Here is a 13,997-nt window from a genome sequence, read left to right on the forward strand (position 1 = left end):
CCATTTTTGATGTCTAATGCTGGGAAAGTAAAACAAGATGGGATCTTCTCTTCAGGATTCTCCAGAAAGCTCTCATGTCCTTCTAGCTTCTCTTCTGAATGGATGCTGGATCCAACCAGCTTAGCCTTTGTGGTGCCTTTGTGCTCCTGGGGTGGATGGGCTGAGGCAGGACAGTGAGAGCACAGAGCAGTGTTGGCTTTCTAAGGGCTGCAGTGATGAAGGTGGCAGAGTTGTGTGAGCTCCTTGCCCTGTTTGCCTCCCCCATCCCTCCCTCCCCTCCCAGCAGCTGCCCTGTGCTGCCTGCCCAGCCTGGCACTGGTTTAGGGTTACCAGTGGAGCCACTCTTCTCCCCCTCCAGGAAAAGAAATCCATCCACTCACTAAGCAAATGAATAGATAAACTTTTAATTAAGGCTCTGGGTGGCTGCCAGAGAGGAGTGTCCTGGGTCAGGGTAGGCTGGTGGTGTGCTGTGATCCCATCTGTGTGGCCAGTGGCTGTTAAACACCTGTCTCATCCCAGGTGTGCTCACCTGTGGTGGGCAGGCTCCTCCAGGCAGCTTGGATAGCAGAACTGTGCTGCTTTGCTGGGAGCTGCAGAGGGAAGGGTGACCCAGGAGAGGCACTGTGGCTGTGGATGCTCTGCCATACCTGAGGCACTGTGCCTGTGCATGCTCTGCCATCCCTGAGGCACTGTGCCTGTGCATGCTCTGCCATACCTGAGGCACTGTGCCTGTGGATGCTCTGCCATACCTGAGGCACTGTGGCTGTTCATGCTCTGCCATACCTGAGGCACTGTGCCTGTGCATGCTCTGCCATACCTGAGGCACTGTGCCTGTGCATGCTCTGCCATACCTGAGGCACTGTGCCTGTGCATGCTCTGCCATACCTGAGGCACTGTGGCTGTGGATGCTCTGCCATCCCTGAGGCACTGTGCCTGTGCATGCTGTGCCATACCTGAGGCACTGTGGCTGTGCATGCTCTGCCATCCCTGAGGCACTGTGGCTGTGCATGCTCTGCCATACCTGAGGCACTGTGGCTGTGCATGCTCTGCCATCCCTGAGGCACTGTGGCTGTGGATGCTCTGCCATACCTGAGGCACTGTGCCTGTGCATGCTATGCCATACCAGCTACTTGGGCTCAGCAAAGCTGTTGCACAGCTAGGGGCAAAGCTGGATGTTTCAGTGTCTTTTCCCTCAGCCCTGGGTCATTATTGCTGCTCCCTGCCATGGCCATGGAGATTTTGCTGATCTCTCCAGTCTCTCTGACTTGAAGGGTCTTGTTGAGCTGAGAGCCTCTTCACCTGGAATTTGAAAAATGTCAGTTTGGTCTGTTTTTATCTTGACTCACCTCTCCCCTTTTTCTCCATATTTGGATGGATGTATTCAACATGCAACACTCACAGTATCCCCAGGGTTTGGGAAGAGATGGAGAAAGATAGCCATGAAGGAGCTAAGGAGCTAGGAGCCTTCTTTCCTCCCACGGGCTGCCCTCATAGCCCCTTCTCCTTCAGCATGGTTCATGCTGCTCTTGTCTCTGTGCCACAAGGAGGATGTGATTGTGGTGTCTCATTTTTGCCTTGAGAGAAGGTGTAGCCTTGAGCCCTCTGAAGGGACAGTGATGCTGGGAGCTCCTGAATATGGATGGTTTATTGATCCTGTAAGAACGTGAGCAGCACTCAAGGTTAGTGTGAGCCTCTGAGGCTTTGTCAGGAGGAAGAGCTGCTGTCGTGTCCCTGGGAGAATAACCTGGTTCTCTTTGGAACTGCTGGAGGTGGTGGAGCCCTGTGGTGATGTGATCTGACAGCTGGTACTCCCTCGTCTAGCAGGTTTTTTAGAGGGTTCTGTGCATCTCAGGAGGCTGGGAATGGGCCAGGGAGCTGTGGGAGGATGAGAGAAGGATCCGGAGTCTCCTGGGAGAGAGCTGATCTGGTTGTTTTACCCTTGCCAGGAGCGTGGCCTGCCTGGCAAGCTGGAGCCCGTGTCCCCCGTGAGCCCTGCCCACGGCGAGGCCGAGCTGGAGCTGCTGCCAGCCCGGCTCTCCAAGGAGGAGCTGATCCAGAACATGGACCGCGTGGACCGCGAGATCACCATGGTGGAGCAGCAGATCTCCAAGCTGAAGAAGAAGCAGGTAGGAGGCTGTGGTCTGGAGGGGAACACGTGTCCTCGCTTCTGCATGCTGCCACAGGCCCTGTCCTTGGCCCTGCGTGGCCACAGGAGGGGAAGTGGCAGTGCCAGCGCACAGGATCATCTGTGTCCCTGCTGTGACACGGCTGGTGGCTGCTGTGCCTGCAGTCTGGAGCTGCTGGTCACACAATGCTTTGGAAACCCAGCTCGTAGCTCTTTGCATGTCAGAGAACCTAAAAGAGAGAAAAATGTGTCCTCAGTGCCTTGGCAGTGAATGTGCAAGTGGTGAAGAGCAGAGCTGGAAGCACAGCCTGGCTTGTCCGAGTCATCTGGACAGCCCAGTGCAGCACAGAGTCCTTTATTTCTCCTTTCCAGCAATTGTGTCTCCCCAGTGCTGCTGTTGCTGCCAGTATTCAGTACTGGGCTGTTTAAACATTGCTCTAATGACCAAATGGCCCTTCCAGTGCATCCAGTCCCCTTCCTCTGGGGCTTGCCAGCTCTGCAGCCTTGAGCAGCAGCTGATCCAGCTTCAGTCAGGGCTGTGCTTGAGCAGGGATTTGAATCTGATCTTCCTAGCCTGCACAGGAGCCCTCCCCAGCAAAAGGATGGCCCACTCAGTGTTGGCCTGTACATAATTACCATAAACCCATTAAGAGATTAATATGACAAAACCTTCAGGGACATCTGCGAAAAAAACCACAGACTTAAAGGCTTTCACTTTTTAAAGCAAATCACCGCCTCTTCTTTTTCTGGCTGTTTTATTTTCTTTGCTTGGGATGAGTTTCTGAACTCCCTGATGGCTGCTAGTCCCAAACTGCCCAAGAGAAATGACCTTTCCCAAGGGGTTGTAGCTGCATTGGAATTTGGGAATGGAGCAGAACCTCTACTTGGGCTGTTTGTTGAAGCTCCTTAGAATGAACATGCACTTGCTCTTCCCCATCAGATCTGTATTTTCCCATCCCAAACACAGTTCCTTTCTGTCCTGCAAGACAAAGCAGGAATATTTTCATTTTGTTTTCAAACAATATGGTTTAATTAATGCCAAGGACCCTTTTTTGGCATGTGTTGCTGCAGAGGTGTCTGAGCAGAAGCAGCTGTGCTGGGTGTGTGAGGCAGAGCCCTGTGTGCCAGCTCCATGGGACCCAGAGGAACATCTGGAGCCATGGAAACCACAGAGGTTCCTCTTGCTGGTTTTGGGGTGAAGGCAGCCCTTTCCCTCTCCCACCTGGAGAGGACACCTGGCTGCTGGTCCATGTGTCGTACTCACATTTGAGGAAAGCGATGCCCACCACAGTAATTTCCTGCTCTGGAAAAAGGCTGTCCCAGTGGGCAGGGCAGGGAGGGTCCCTGTCATGGCAGCTGGGAGGAGTGACAGCTCTGATGATCCACTGCCTGACTTCTCAGGGATGCTGAGGAGCTGCTGCTGGTGCTGACAGGAGCAGCATATGCTCCTCGCCCTTAAAATCAAACTGTCTTTCTGTGAGGAAATGGGGTTTTTATTGTTGGCAGCTCAGTTGCTTTATTTCTTCCCTAGGAACAAATTTTATGATTCTTCCTGCCCACAAAAAATGCTCTGTTAAATGGGGAAGAAGGTGAAAGTGGCTGTTGGCAGTAAAAGTGTCCCCTCCCTTCCTTTTATTCTATTTTTTTTTTTAATTTTTGGCACATGGTGGCAGAGTTATATGGTAGCAAAACTGACCCCCCCCACTATGGCCTCCTTCCCTATCCCAGTCCTCCAGCAGAGCTAGCACATCTGGGAAGAAGTGATTTTGGAGCAGGGGGTCCTGTCTGAGATGCTCCAGGAACGTTTTGTGCATCTGTGCATCTGAGCTGTCAGTGCAGGAGCACGAGTGAGGGAAAGCAGCGAGCCTGGAACAGAAACTGCTCCTGCAGGAGCGTCAGTGGAGCAGGGGAGAAATCACATGCAGCCAGAATATCCTAATGCCTTTCCCCTCTGTCTTTGGGAGGCCTTCTCAGGGTAATTAAACACACTTGTATGGAAAGGCTGTGCAAGGAAAAAAAAAATAATAAAAATCCCAACCAACCACAATCCACCATCTCTCTCTTTCTGGTTGTTCCAAAAATGGCAGGGAAGGCTCTGCCTGGACTTTGCAAGAAGCAAAGCTGAGAAACCTTCCCCAAACCCTGCACACCCCTGGCAGGAGGCCACCTCCGTCAGCCTTCCCCCGCTCATTCATGCGCCATATGCGCTCAAATCTCTCCGAGTCCTCTCTCCCCCTCTTCCTGACGGGAAGGATAATCCTTATGCATTTATTCCTGGCAGCAGCACCGGGATCTGAAGGAGAAATAAACTGCTGGGCTGCTCTCTGCAGCGGCGCCTGAGCCTCCCTGGGCGCTGAGCTCAGCCAAGGGCTCTCCGGGAGTACAACACTCCCACCTGGTGATGGAGGTGGAGCTGCTGGCTGGAAGAGCTCCAGGCTTTCCCCTTCCATCGGGCTGAGTTTCCTCCGTGCTCTCTTTGAAGGTGGTTTTCAGAGCTGCCCTGTGGCTGGAATGCTCTGCTCTGCCCGGGCAGGTGAAGCATCCCAGCGCCCGAGTGAGGGCAGACACCAACCTTCACCAGGCAGGTGTCTGCAGCATGGAGCTGGTACCTGCAGGGATGGGGCCTTCCTGAAGTATCACCCACCTTCCCACCAGTGCTGCAGCCTGCAGTGTCCCTTTGGAGCACATGGTCCAGCCAAAGGGTCTCTCCTGGAGGGGGCACCTCTTCCACTTGGGAATGGGTTGCCCTGTGGGTGCTGTGGCTAATGGTGGCACCTTGCATCCCTCTCCCTTTGGGGAGAGGAGGGAGGTCTTGGGCAGCCACTGCTGGGTGAGGGAGGCAGTGTGCAGCTGTCAGGACTCATCTCCCATCCCGCTCTCTCCCTGTAAAGGTCACAGTCCCAGCCTGGCTTTTGTGGCAGACCTTTAAGAAATCCATTTTGTCCCTGTCTGGGAACCCTGACCTATTTTGCTTTGCCATTTCCCACGGCTCCCAGGAGGAGCTGTGGAGGCTGCAGTCAGGTGTGCTGCCTCCAGCCCCTCCTCACATCCTCACCCCAGCATCTGGCCCTTTAACATCCATGCAGTGCTACACCACAGCAAGTAGGGTTGAATTCTCTACTGTATTTCAGCTATAATTAGATTTGTATTTTTTCTTCTAATGAGCTGTTTTTAATGAGCCTCCACTTAGTGGCAAACTTTCGTTTCCTGATAGGCCGTCAAACCCTCTCCTCTGAAATCCCTTGCTGCACACCCGACCACTTGGCAGAATTTTTGTGGGTTTCCAGAACGATGTAGCCAAGTTTTGGATGCTTTGACTTTTTTTTTTTTTTAACACAAATATTTTCCCCAAGAGAAGTAGATGTATCTGATCCTTTTTGCTGGCTTGTTCTTTGGAGTTTTTGGAGTTTATCACATGGGAATTAGCATGTGTGATAGGGTGCCTTAGGAGGACACCAGGGAAGAGCTGGCAGGTCCTGGAAGTGCTGCTTCTGTGCCAAATACAGCTTTGCAGCCCATGGTTTCAGCAGTGGCTCCTCGGGGAGCTCTTGTCCCCTGTGCTGTGGTTTGGTGTGTCCCCTGTGCTGCCTGAGGTGTGGCCATGGTTGGGAACAGCAGAGGGCTGTTCCTGTGCTTGGAGCCTTCAGAGTGCCACCGTGGTGTGGCTGCTTGCAGGCAGGAAGGGACAGATCCCTGCAGTGCTGGGAAGGGTTCGTCCCCCTCCAGGCTGCAGATGGTTCAAGCTGGGCAGTTCCTGGCTGCTCTCACTGGTGACTGGAGTAACTCTAAAGCCATTGGTGATGCCAATTTTTGGGACACAGGCTGTCCTGCACTGCCAGAGCCTGCTCCCCACTCTGGCTGGCAGCAGCAGCCTTTTTGGCTGTATCTTGGTGTTCCCTATACTGCTCCTTCTCCCTCTATGGGGAGAGGTGTCTACCTGTGGGGAGATGGTGTCCACAGCATGGGGAGCTTCATCCACTGAAACACAATTTTAGGAGTGTGAGTTTTCTCAGCCAATCCATTCGACCTGTCTGGGTGCTTAAGTGCTTTCTTGGGCTCATCCCAAGTGTATCCTCCTGCCCTGGTGTGCTAAAGGTGTCATCAGCAGGAGCAGAGGTGATGGGGAGGAGGAAGAGATGCTCACCTGCTTCCCAGGCCACAGCCACCAGCGTCTCTGGGAAATCACTGCTGGGCTCTGGTGCAAGCCAAGTCCCAGCTGCATTTTCTCCCTAGTACGAGACTCGCTGGATTTTCCTCATGCTTCAGCAGGGGATGCTTTAGCTGCAGGGAAGAAACAACAGCAAAGATTTGGAGATTGAGAGCCTAGCAGGGAAAACACCCTCAGTGTTTTTGACAGGCGCTCCCTCTCCCGTGCCTGTGCTGCCCCGCAGCTGCCGCGCACGGCTGCGCTCTCCCTCCGCAGCTCTCCCTCCTCACAGGCTGGCCCCAGGAGGAGCCTGGAGCAATCTGGGATTTCCTCTTTCAGCTGAGCAGTTCCTCAAACTTATGGGAAGGGCTGGGATGTCTCCTCCCACCTCACGGGTTGCAGGTAGAATGTCAGGTTTGGCTGCTGACCAGGTGATATCGCAAAGCGCAGGGGTGGCTGGTGCACGAGTCATTTAATGGAGCACAGTCATCCCAAGGCATGTCCTCTGACCACTCCATTGGAAGGTGAAGCTGAGGGTGGAGAGCAGCCTTGCTCATCACCTCAGCCCTGGCTCCTCCACCTCTCCCTGCACGCAGCAGCAGCTCCAGAGGCAGGTAGCAGCAAGGAGCCGGGCTGGAGCTGTGGTTTCATTTAAGTGTTCCCAGTTAAAATCGTTATTTCTAGCCTCGGGCCCGTTCCAGGAGGCTCCTTTGAGGCAGGTCCTCATCCTCCATACCCCAAGCACGCCGAGCCACGAGCACAGGGCCGGTGCCTGGGGCAGGCAGCGCTGCGCCTGCGTGGCCAGGGCTGCTCTGAGCTCTCCTCCCTCTCCCCTGCCTCCCCAGCCCCTGGCTGGCTGGAACTCTCCTGCCATGGCGCTTTCTGCCTCGCTCAGGGCACCACAGAGAGTCTCGTGTGGACAGGGACGGCTGCGTTCCTTGCTGTGACTCACCCTCCTCCTCCCCCCTCTCCTTCCACAGCAACAGTTGGAGGAAGAAGCAGCCAAACCACCAGAGCCTGAAAAACCCATCTCTCCCCCTCCTATTGAGTCCAAACATCGCAGCTTGGTGCAGATCATCTACGACGAGAACAGGGTGAGTCTGGAGGTGGTGGAGGGACAAACGTGAGATTGTGCCATGTCACTGTGGCCAGGGATGGGGGAGGTTGGTGAGGACCAGGTGGGGGGTTTTCCTGGATGTTACCTTTGGGGTGGAGGCTGTGGGAGTGGGATGGATGGAGCCCTGTCAGGATGGTGCAGATGAGCACTAATGTCTGCTGAAGAACCTGCCTGGGGGGGTTTCCTGTCATCAGCCTTAGAGATGCTTCAGACTCCTCTCTGTTAAACAGTTTGCTTCATCCTCTCCTTTGGGAGTGAACCAGCTTGAAAGCTGCCTCAAGGGGTGGGCTTTGACGTGGTGGGTGGGCTGCATGGATGGAGGGTGACATCTGTGCTGCTCTAATACTGGCAGGCCAGCTGTGAGCTCTCCTGGCTGTCCCTAAGCCCCCCAGGCTGGAGCAGCAAGGATGTGGATGCAGCCATGGCTGGATTTGTGGATATTTGATGCTGTAAATAGCATTAGCAAAGGTCAGGCTGGCATCCCTGGCTCTGGATCTCTGCCTTGACCGCTCATTTATCAGCCCTTGCCTGTAGTAGCAGCCCGAGGAGGGATGAATTTTGCTGTGTGCATTGGAGCGATGCTCAGAAATTGGGCCCTTTGGTAGATAATCAAGCATATTCATTTTCATTTAGGTGTTGGATAAAAAGGATGATTTTGCATAAAAGGAAAACTACCAGTCGCTAATTATTTTGAATTGCGAGGCCTGCGATTTCACTGGGAGCTGCAGAAATCCAGGTGCCTGACTCCTAAAAAGAAAAAAAAAAATCGCCTACCCTGCGCTCCCAGGCAGTGCAATTTTCCTGGTTTTCCTTTTTCCATCTGCTGCTCTCCCTGAGCAGTAGGAAAGCCAGAGCTGGCACGGTCTGTTGTGTGAGTGGGTGAAGGCTGAGGTCGATGTGTTTGAAGCATTAGCAAGCACCAGCTGGTGATGGCTGCACAGCCCTGGGCTTTGGGGGCAGTGTGTTCTCAAAGCCATTCTCACCACCAAGGGCCCTCTCTGGGGGTCCTGGGCTCAATGGCTTGTGCCTCCTGTGCAAGGGGGAGGCTCAAAAAAAGTGAGCTCTCAAATGTTTTTATTCCTGTTCACTTGAGCCCCATCCTCCTTGGACGCTCTTGTGTAGCTGAACCACATTACAAGGGGAAGAAATGAGTGATGGTGGTGAGGCAGGAGGGAAAGGTGCTCTTCAGCCCTCACATCCCCAGCAGCCTGAACTGTGGCAGTCCCCATTAGCTGGAGCTCAGGGCTGGGTGTCCTGCCAACCCCCTGTCCTGCTCTGTCACCTCTTGTCTCTGCCCCTGCCCGCAGAAGGGTGACACATTCCCTCCCACCACCTTCTCACAGCAGACAGGCTCTGCTCTCCACGCCTCACCACCACTCAGGGTGGTCCCTTGGCATTTCTGCCCTGTCCCTTGGGTGATGGCAGAGACTGTGCAGGGCAGGCATGGAGTTCTGCATTTATCCCGGAGAATCCATGGCCATAACACCTGGGACACTGTCACACACAGTGCTCAGAGCTGGTGTGTCCCTTTGTCAGCATGAGGGGGATCTCAGCCAGCTTGGTGCCAGGGGTTTCACCATGAGCCTTTGTGATGGGTGCACTCATTCCAGGTGGGTGCCCAGCAAGCAGAGGTCATGTTGGACACCAGATGTTTGTTTAAATTCAAATCTGGCCCTGTGTTCATGTCTGAATTCTGCCAGGGATGAGCAAACAATGTTTCTTCCCTGTTCTTGTACAGTTCCCTTGCGTGCCGTGTGTGAGGAGCCCATCTGTGGGCAGGAGACTCCAACCAAGAACCTTCCCTTTGGCTCGACAGAAACCAGAGCAGGCTGCAGGCAGGTTCCTCCTTTGGAGAGGACAGGATCTGTCTGTGGGCCACAGAGCACTGGCAGCATCCCTGGCCTGCTGGGGCGGCTGAGGGTGGAAGGAGCCTTTCCTGCACCACAGCAGGGAGAGGCTGAGCTGGGGCTGCAGGGGAAAGGAGTCAGAGCTCCAGTGACAAGGGCGGGAATCAGGATGTAATTGCCCTTCTAAAGAACATTCAGGGGCTCAGCTTTCAGCCCCTCTGAATGTTTGGGGTGCATTTTAGCGGTGATTGCTCTGCCTTTGGGGCCAGGAGGAGGAAAGCTGGAAGAGGAAGGGTCTTGGGATTGTAGTCAGTTGAGATTGTGGTGGAAAAGAGTGGCGGGTGGTCAGTGATAGGATGGGTTTGATGGCAGCAGATCCTCCAGGTGTTTCCATCTCTCTGTGAATGTGGGAGAGGCTCAGACACTCCTGTGCTGACCTGCAGCTTTGCAATTAATTATAAGGTGAGTTGGCAGCAGCAAAGGACTGCGAGCCGGATAGAAATGTATTGATTTAGAGTGATGAAGGTCACTGAGCCAAATTTTAAGCTTTTCTGCCTCTTCTGTGCCGTGGAAAAGCAGTGAAGTTGATGCCTGGAGGTCTACTTGTGGGAAAAGCGTCGGTAATGGCTGAGCCAGGGCTCCAGCCCATGCACAAAGGGAAGGAAAGCCAGATTTACTCGCATCGCTTGGCTTGTGGCTTGCTTGAGGGAGGCAGTGCACGCTAAGAAATGCAAATAAAAAGAGGATATTCAGGCCTCAGGAGGAGGCGAGAAAGGAAAGCACCCCAGAAGTGCTGGCAAAGCCTGAAACGATCTTTAAAGAGCAACGCTGTGGAAGGGGCAGCAAGCCAGCCCTTGTGCCAATCCCCGAGCAGGTGGGAGGCAGCAGCTTGGTGCAGGGGCTTCTGCTGGCTCTGGCTGGGCTCTGTGTGAAGCTGGGCTCTGTGCTCCCCCGGGCACGGGCGCTGCCCTGCCCGTTCCCACCGCGCCTGCCAGCCCCTGCCGGAGCCGCACACTGCCCGCAGTCATAGCCCAACAAAGGAGGGACCAGCACGGGCCATGGGAGAGGAGGGGTTACCTGAGGACACGGCAGCTAGAAAAGCCGGAAAATCAAGTTAGCCAGCCATTCTGTGACCTACTTTCCTTTGGCGATAGCTGTGGCTTTGCAGGCGTGAATGGTTTCTAATTTTAGCTTATGGTTCATCAGGGAAGTCTATATATTTTTCTCACCACCGAGCTGAGTATGGATGAGGGGTTGGGATGAGGGTGGCGCTGGGCTGGATCCCATTTTCTCCAAATTCAGGTTTTCTGATGCTAAATGCCCATCATGCTGCTGTTCCCCCTTGTGACCTACTTAATGCGTATGATTTGAAAAGTTCCTCGGTGTCAGAGAGGATAATTATGGAAAATGTGACCTGCAATCCCCTCTTGCCACACTCTGCTGGACATGTAATTGATTTCCAGAAAAAAAAGGTGACTGCACAAATTCTGCTGGGGAAGAGTGGAGAGAAGCTGCTCTTGACTGCAGTCAAATCCTGGACTATGAGGCTGTGGTTGCATTTGAGAAGTTTTTAGGGGACTTGGATTGTGGAGGAACAGTTGATGTTCAAGATCCAGGTGCCTTCTGCCCTGCTGTGTGCTGACCAAAGCCATTTTCTCTTGTGTCCAAAGATGGGCTGTGAAGTTGCACCCAAAAAATGTACTTTTTGGGAAATCTTTGCAGTATAAAACAGAAAAACACACATTTGTGTATCTGAGCCAAAATTTCAGCTGTAAGTGTCAACTGTACCATTTCTGAAAGGATTATGAGAAAGGGAGTTAATGTTTTTGGTACTGTCTGTGGACTAACCTGAGAACAGACAGTGGGCAGCATTGACAGAAGCATTTGAGTCATATTTTCAAAAGTGTCTTCAGTCCTTGAAGAAACAAAATTGTGTTTGAAAACAGTTATGGGGGCTAAAATTGCCAAGAGCCTTTGAAAAGTGCCATGGGAAGCTCAGGGGACAGTTTTGGCTGCAGGGTGCTCAGGGGCACCTCTAGGAGCTGGGTGCTGGTAGGGTGGCACAGAACTACCTGGAAAAATCAGGTTGGGATGGATGCCTTGGTTAATCCAGAGGCTGACAGTGATGGAGACATTGGGGATCTCCTAAATTAAACTCTGTGAGTGATTTTAGTGTCTCCCCTGTGGAAGAAAGCTGATCTCTGCTGAGTCTGGCACCTCAGAGGGGTGACTGTGTGACACAGCCTCCTTGAGGACTTTAATTTGCAGCTCTGGGATGTGTTATTGTATCAACAGAATTTACCTTTCTTCCATCTCAAATCCCCACAACCAGGACAGATCATCTGTGTGTATTTTTAGCTGTAGCTTTATTCCACTGGGCATTCACGGGATTCCTTGCACCTGCCTTCCCTTGAAATCAATTGAACATACCTGGGCTTGAAGATGTTTTTGTGCTTTAAATGGAAATTTCCAAGTCCCTTGCTGAGCCCAGGGAGGAGAGCAGCATTGCTCTGTGCCTTTCCTGGGATACAGGGCTGGCAGTGTGTCCTGGAGGGAGCTGCTCCCCAGCAGCCCACCATGGCTTGGCTGGGTGAATTCTCCTCCAAGTCACCTGTGCATCCCAAAAATTCCTCCTTGTGTGCACAGGAGGTACCTGTGCCATCTCTCCGACCGTTGTGGTGATGTGGAGCCCACAGGTGCCTGTGTCCAGCCAGATGAGGGTGGTTGGAGGTCCCTGCCAGCAGGGACTGCTGCTCAGAGGCCAGCAGACAAAGCAGCTCACGTCAGCTTCCTCTGAAACATTGCTCTCATTTATCGCGGGCGGAGAGGTCGCGTCGGGACATGGCGTGACATCGTCCTCTGCCACCGCGCAGGGAGGGGACACCTCGTGCTGTGACCCACCACAGCAGGACCAGTCTCCCCATGCCACCCCTTGTTTGGGTGCCAGCAGCCACGGGTGCCCATCCCTGCCCTGCTGTCAGCCCTGGGAAAAACTGGGCTTGATGCAGTGCAGGCAGCAGGAGCAGCGTCTGTCTTGCTCTTGAGATCGAGCTGGTGGAAATCAATAAGATTAAATTTTAATTCGTTTTCTGTCTTGATGCTTGTTCCTTCAAAAGGGCACAGCTATCTATCTATAAATTCAGCATTATGCTGTAAAATTGGAATTCAAAGGGCTGTTTGGAACTTTTTCCATCCCCTGCTGCTGTTGTGTCTGTGCAGAGCACGTTCCCAGCTATCAGTTTACCCTCAAATACCTTCATAAAGCATTAATGCCCCATCCATAAATAAGAGAATAAATAAATGAAGGTTTTTAGCATTGCAAAATATAATCTTGCTGTTAACCACTCACAGACACTGAGTGTGACTCAGATCCTACAGGGATTTGATGTCTGTAGAACTCTGATTTTCTATGAACTCCTGATTTACATGAGAAAGGGAGGAATCGGGCCTGCCTCGTCAGCATGGAGCTGCTGCAGTAAATAAGACCTTAACAGTAAAAGTGCTTTTGAGCATTTAATCTACAAGGCTTTTTTCAAATTCTGGTTTACATGGTAGTTGGGATGGGGGCTTTTCATATTTGGCTGATGAAAGGGTCTTATTTGTTTTGCTTTTGTTTCTAATAACTTTTATTCTGCCTCATCTGAGCTTGGTGATGCAAAATGGGCTTTTGGAAAGTCTGGAGGAAAACTGGAAAGGCAAGAATTCAGATACTATTGACATTTCTGCATAATAACAAGATTTTTTTAAAAGATAAAATTTAAACAATTACCCTGGAGTCATTGGGAAATCTTATAATTTTTTATTGGATTTTAAGGAAACTTTCATTTGTTTTGGCTTTTTAAAGGTCCTGGTGTCTGTTTCAGGATCTGGAGTTCCCAACGGGTGTATTGACTTTGAAGATTTGTCTGTGATTAACCCAGACCAGATAAGGCCATGTCCTGCTTTTTCAGGTCTTGGAAGTAGTGATGAGAACTGCAGAGATCCCAAATCTGCTGGAGGCTGGAAGGCAGAATGCAACACAGCCCTGGCTCTTGGGTTGGGTGACTGGAGCTTTCCTGTAACTGCTGCAGGGGTGAAATGTGAATTTCTGGAAGTTTTCCGTGCAATGCGAACACTTTCAGCAGTTTTGCAGTGGTGGAATGCTCAGCCATGGTTTGCAGTGGCAAAACCTTGCTGGCACATCACTTTAACCTTGGTGTGTGTTTGAAGGGCTCTGTAGCAGACAGCAGAGTGGGATGAGAGTGTGAGTGGAAACCCAGCTGTGCCTGGGGGCTCCCCCACTGGCCATGGATGGGGTGTGAGCAAGCCAAGGACTGAAACTGTCTGGCAGTGATGAGCCAAAGCCAGAGAGTAGCAAAGAACTGAGATGAGTGGTTTTGTCACACTCTGTGCGGGGTGGATGGGGAATGGTGTGAACTGGTGTGAGCACACAGCTCACGTCACCAGTTTCGTCTGTTTTCTTACTGATTGTGATGAGTCATCTGTAACCCCCATTGCATCACCTGCTGGCCCCAGCCTTGGGGACCAGTGTTCTGTCACTGCTGGTGGGGTGGGGAGATGGCTCCAGCTCAGCACAGGGAGGTGGGGGAGCCTGCAGGGCAGCTGCATCCCACGGGCACCCCTGGACAGCATCACCTGGGCCAGGTGAGAGGGGCTGGGCTCATGCCTCTGAGGTTCCCTGGTGCTCAGGGCATCTGTGTTCAGAGAGAGCCCAGGGGAGGGCACTTGTGCTTGTTCTGCTGAGAGCACTGTGCTGCAGGA

At 52.7% G+C, this 13,997-nt stretch overlaps 1 protein-coding gene across 9 annotated transcripts in view; it reads left to right on the forward strand.

Moving 5' to 3' along the window:
- Nucleotides 1-13,997, forward strand: part of NCOR2 (nuclear receptor corepressor 2) — a 228,250-nt gene that overhangs the window by 110,487 nt on the left and 103,766 nt on the right. For all 9 annotated transcript variants that reach the window (XM_077188048.1, XM_077188054.1, XM_077188053.1 and 6 more), the window contains exons 5-6: nucleotides 1,947-2,126; nucleotides 7,253-7,366. In XM_077188048.1, the coding sequence (XP_077044163.1) occupies nucleotides 1,947-2,126; nucleotides 7,253-7,366 (294 nt within the window). The remainder of the gene's footprint in view (nucleotides 1-1,946; nucleotides 2,127-7,252; nucleotides 7,367-13,997) is intronic.

This window comes from Agelaius phoeniceus, chromosome 18, assembly GCF_051311805.1.
Source record: "Agelaius phoeniceus isolate bAgePho1 chromosome 18, bAgePho1.hap1, whole genome shotgun sequence".
NCBI classification, from domain to species: Eukaryota; Metazoa; Chordata; class Aves; order Passeriformes; family Icteridae; genus Agelaius; species Agelaius phoeniceus.